This window comes from Hippocampus comes, unplaced genomic scaffold (assembly GCF_001891065.2).
Source record: "Hippocampus comes isolate QL1 unplaced genomic scaffold, H_comes_QL1_v1.1 scaffold156, whole genome shotgun sequence".
NCBI classification, from domain to species: domain Eukaryota; kingdom Metazoa; phylum Chordata; class Actinopteri; order Syngnathiformes; family Syngnathidae; genus Hippocampus; species Hippocampus comes.
In genome coordinates, this window is record NW_017805744.1 from 7864656 (window position 1) to 7869407 (window position 4752).

Genomic DNA, 4752 nt, shown 5'->3' on the forward strand with positions numbered 1-4752 from the left:
ACACACACACACACACACACACACACACACACACACACACACACACGTACCATTCAGTTAATCCCAACAAGACGAACGCATTTAGGAAATAACCTGGGAATTAGTGGAGTGAAAAGAGAGAGAAGAATCAATAGGAAGCCAATATCTTATATGAAAAATTCCTCCATGTGATGGTTTATGTGTAAAACTGGAGGCAGGGAATGGTTTAAGGAGTGAAGCATGACTGGATAGATGGACCAGATTGGGTAGAGCTGCAGTACGAGAGCAGTAAGAAAAAGAATCTGCCTTTACAAAGATAAGAATGCTCAGTCGGTCATGTATTCATCGAAAACTTTATAGGACAAGAGACAAGATTTGGTAACTTGAAATAAATTTGCCACATGCCTCACAATGATGCATTTATTTATTTAAAAAATATAATGGAAAAGGAAACAATAAGTTGCACATGGATACCTTTATTATATTGTAAACTACATGGCAACCTCCAAATGCAAACACAATATGTTGCATGAAGCTCAAGATGTTCAACTTCCATATCGCGTGAATTCCTGTAATTCCAAACTCAAACTGTGTCCGTCATAAATAATTTTACAGGCAATGTTTTTTTCAGGAACATATTAATATTATACGTGTTGAATGAGTTTTCATCAATGTAGTATGGCACTCAGAAAGCTTCACAGAACCTGAAATCATCCCTTGTGGGGATGACCTTTCCCAGCCCTGGTCTCATGCTCACTGAGCTGATGATTTTTTAAATCTATCCTGACTTTGCGCACAACGACTGCTCAACCTTCAGTTCAAGTCTTTGTTTGACTTTCAAAAGATATTTTTCCAAATTTCAAGCCATTCACATGAGGTGCCATTGGCATAAAAGGCAGTTCAAGTTTCAGCATTCATGTATGCATTAGTATAGGGATCCCGAATAATTTTAGGTGAAATTTCAGGGGCACAAGCGGAAAACTTCGGAGTGCACACGAATCACAAATCGACTTGCGAGGTAAATATTCACATTTCCATTCATTTTCACTGTATTACTGATCAATGAGCGCAAGTGTCAAGAAGTTTGTCGGCAACAAAAACTTTTCTAGATTTTAAAAACAAACATCAAATTTACTGGTCACACGTGCGAGTTGATGCGGAATTTAGTCGCACGGTCTCAAATTTTAGGAGCAAAATGCCACCATTTCGTGGGCGTCTGGAGCCCTGCATTAGTCATTATTGATTTTTTTTTTCTCCAAAGATTTAGATGTGCTGCCTCATAAAGAGAGTTGTGTAATACAGTATATTTGAACTCTTGTGTAATTTAATAAGGTTGCATAAATATTAGAAAGAACTCTCGGTGGGATGTAGTGCAAACTCCAACCACAATTGTCAACATGTTGTTCAGTTAAGTACACCCACCCCCCTCCCACACACACACACACACACACACACACACACAGTATTAAATTTGTCACGCCATTTGTGATATCATTCTCTCTTTATTGGCCGTGCAAGTGCACCAAATGCAAGTGTGATGATACACTCCAAGGTTGAGTGCACGAAAAGGCTCACGATCCATTTCCATGAGTCAAACATAATCTCATCACTCCCGTCAGCCATGTTGCATTTGTTCACACACTTTAGTGTAGCTGCTAGCAATTAGCCGTGGCGGTGCTCGCATGAAACTATTCGGGGAGAAGCCAGTGCCAAACTGGAATGATGGGGTCCGTGTGTGGCGAGTTAGCGGGGGAAATGTTTTGATTTGAAGAGATAATGAGGGGGGGGAGACGTGTCCTTGCTGCAGCACATTTGGGTTATGGCACTGTTGTGATGACAGATGAAACCCAGCTATCACATGACTGACCTCTCGCTCCCTTTTTCTTTGCCCCCCCCCAACCCCACCCCCACCCCACTGCCTCGCTTTCTCCCACTTTCCTCCCCCTCTTTTCCCACAAGCAGCAATTCCGGGGATGATTGTTCCACCCATGTAGACGATCTGGAAAAGAAGAATGTTGAGCGGAACAAGACACGAGTGCGTGTTGGTTGGACTCCGCAGCTGAAATGACGAGAAGAACTCTGTTCAAAACTCAGGCCTTTCCACTCCACTGGGATTTAGAAGACGGAACAACCTTTGCCATGTCATTTCTCTTTTGGTTGAATTGGTGTCGCTTGGGGATTCGTATTCATGAGATGTATCTTTGCTTATTTGATTACTGGAGAAGCCAACTGTAATGTGCACAAACAACAGTCGAGTGTGAAGCTTGCTTGGTAGAAACACACACACACACACACACACACACACACACACACACACACACACACACACACACACGAATAAAACAAAATGAAAAAGAGCATAACACAGTGATCCGATTCTATTTATGCTGTCTGAATTCTACTAAAACTGTGACCGTGGAGCTTGTCACAGGAGTTGAAAAAATACGATGTGATTCTTTAGCCAAAAAGGGTTTGTAAAAACTTGAAAAGTCCGATGACGAGTGTGTCCAGCCAGCACTGTACTGAAGGAGTCAAGCAAATATTACAGTAGAATAAATGTTTGATATATTTTTGTATATAAAAAAAAGGTGATTCTTTTTGTGGAGGGGTGGTTAGTTTCATTTGGCTTTTTTTTTCTTTTTTATTTTTTTTGCAGTAGCTCTGGTTTAAAAAAAAAACGTCTTAAGGCAGCTTCTCAGTACAGAAGATTTAGAGATACAACAAGGATTTGGATACAAAAAAGGGGTTTGTGTAAGATATCTTATAAATACTGTATTTATCCCTTGTATTTGTACATCACCTTTGTTTCGTTGTGTTGTGAACATACTTCACCATGTTTTGTTACGATTCACTGTCGTCTCTCACTATTTAAATGTGACTTTTTTTTTCCTTTTTATGGTTTTGTATGGGACTCACCAACACGCCATTGTCTATTTTTGTATAAGTTAATAAAATGTGTCTGTTGTTGTTTTTTTTTTTTGTTTGGTTTTGTTTTTGGCTTTTGTTTGTTTCCTCATGAAAATGTTTATTGTATGGCAAAAGGTAGCATCTTATACAGAGTATTTGTTTGAAGTAGATTTTTTTGAAGAATATATATACACACATTAATATATACTGTAAAGCTATATCTTTTTTGTTTCCTTTTTTTTTCCAGATTGATGCTGTTAATATGCATGGGCTCTTCTCTTGAGTGGCACTGTCCTTGTGTGCGTGTGCGCACACATTCTCCTTCCTTTCCCCATGTTATTTATTCCCGCTTACATACGGTATCTCTACACTCTTGTTTTCTATCCCTGTAATCTTTACCAGCAGTCTAGATGCCTTAACAATGCAATCCCATTCTTCATTCAATCACGTGTACAGTTTTCTAGCCTCGCCGCAATTGTCTCTTTGCCACAGAGGAATTCGTGGGAACTTGGTGGACAAAGCACAAACATACACGAGAACACAAAGAGCCATAATTCAAAAACATTGGAAACGACAACAGCGACGGCACGTCTTGTCTTGCTTCGAGAAATTCTTTGACCTTATTGGGCTGTTTAATTGTACGTAGCACAGTGACGCGCTGCCACAGCACAATCTTATCACACGGATGGAATCGCAGTCCAGACCTGAGTAGCCAATGCCTGTGTCATGAACACCACATGTCCACTCCACAACTTACATGGCTTCATTACAAGCTAAGCAGGAGCTCATATCTGTTGTCTTTTTTTTTTTTTTTTTTTAATGATTAGTGTGTGTGCGTGCGTGTTTAAGCTGTTGCTGGACAGACAGAGTGACAGAGAATGGGGCTTTTCTTTCTGCTTTTCTGGTTTTGTTCAGGAGTATTTGAAGAGAGAGAAGCCCGCTGACAGACGAGTGTTTTCAGGCACTTGGATTGTTGTTCTCTGCGAGGGGCCGCGCCATATCTGTTTCACAAACACACCACAGAGGTCTATTGTTATACACAAATGAATGGCTTCTTTGGAAACTTAGCTCCATCCCATTATGATTATTGGTAACGTTTTGTACAACGAAAATGACAGATGCAAACCAAATAGCCAGTGTCTATTTTTTTCTTCTGTTTTTTTTTGTTTTGTTTTGTTTTTTTGTCTTGGACTGCAAATACACTCAAAAGCTCTAAGAGAAGAAAAAAAAGTCTACTGTATAGATTGTTATTGTTTTTGATGAGCTGTAAGATAACTTTTGGACTCTTCACAATGTTGAATTAAAGTTACCTCTTGTCTGTGACTTGGTCCTCATGTTTATTATGATTAATCAAGAGCTACATTAAAAAAAAAAAAATTGAAACAGAATGGACATGCTGTTGAAACGAACATCGTACAGCATCATACGATGTAATAAAAGTTTCCCAGGCTGCATGAATTGCAGTCTGGTCATCCTGGAAGGGGAATTCCTCCGTCTATGTTCCTTTCTCAAGGTTTATTCCTTCCCCACCGCCCCCTCCCTCCAGTAATTTGACTTGAACAGATGACAACACGACATGGAAAGTGTATGCATTGAAATTGCAAGAATAGATTTGAACCTTGGCGGTCTTGTGGATAGCACGTCTGCCTCACACTTCTGAATGCATGCATATAAGGCAAACGGAAAACTTTCAAGAGTTAGTCAGTGTGAATGTAAGTGTAAATGATTGGTTGTGTACATGTTTGTTGGCGACCAGTCCAAGGTGTGGCTCGCCTCTCGCAGGGATAGGTTGCAGCACATCCGCAGCCCTAATGAGTCAAGGCAGTCTGGTAAAGTGATGGATGAATAAATAGATGATTATTATTA

At 40.0% G+C, this 4752-nt stretch overlaps 1 protein-coding gene across 4 annotated transcripts in view; it reads left to right on the forward strand.

Annotated features, from left to right (window-relative positions):
* The window catches only part of ebf1a (EBF transcription factor 1a), a 66228-nt gene extending 62019 nt beyond the window's left edge, over positions 1-4209 (forward strand). For all 4 annotated transcript variants that reach the window (XM_019884302.1, XM_019884300.1, XM_019884303.1 and 1 more), the window contains one exon: positions 1942-4209. Coding sequence is in view for 2 of the 4 variants with exons in the window: in XM_019884303.1 (XP_019739862.1) it covers positions 1942-1973 (32 nt within the window). In the remaining 2 variants the exon portion in view is untranslated. The remainder of the gene's footprint in view (positions 1-1941) is intronic.
* Positions 4210-4752: the final 543 nt, after the last annotated feature.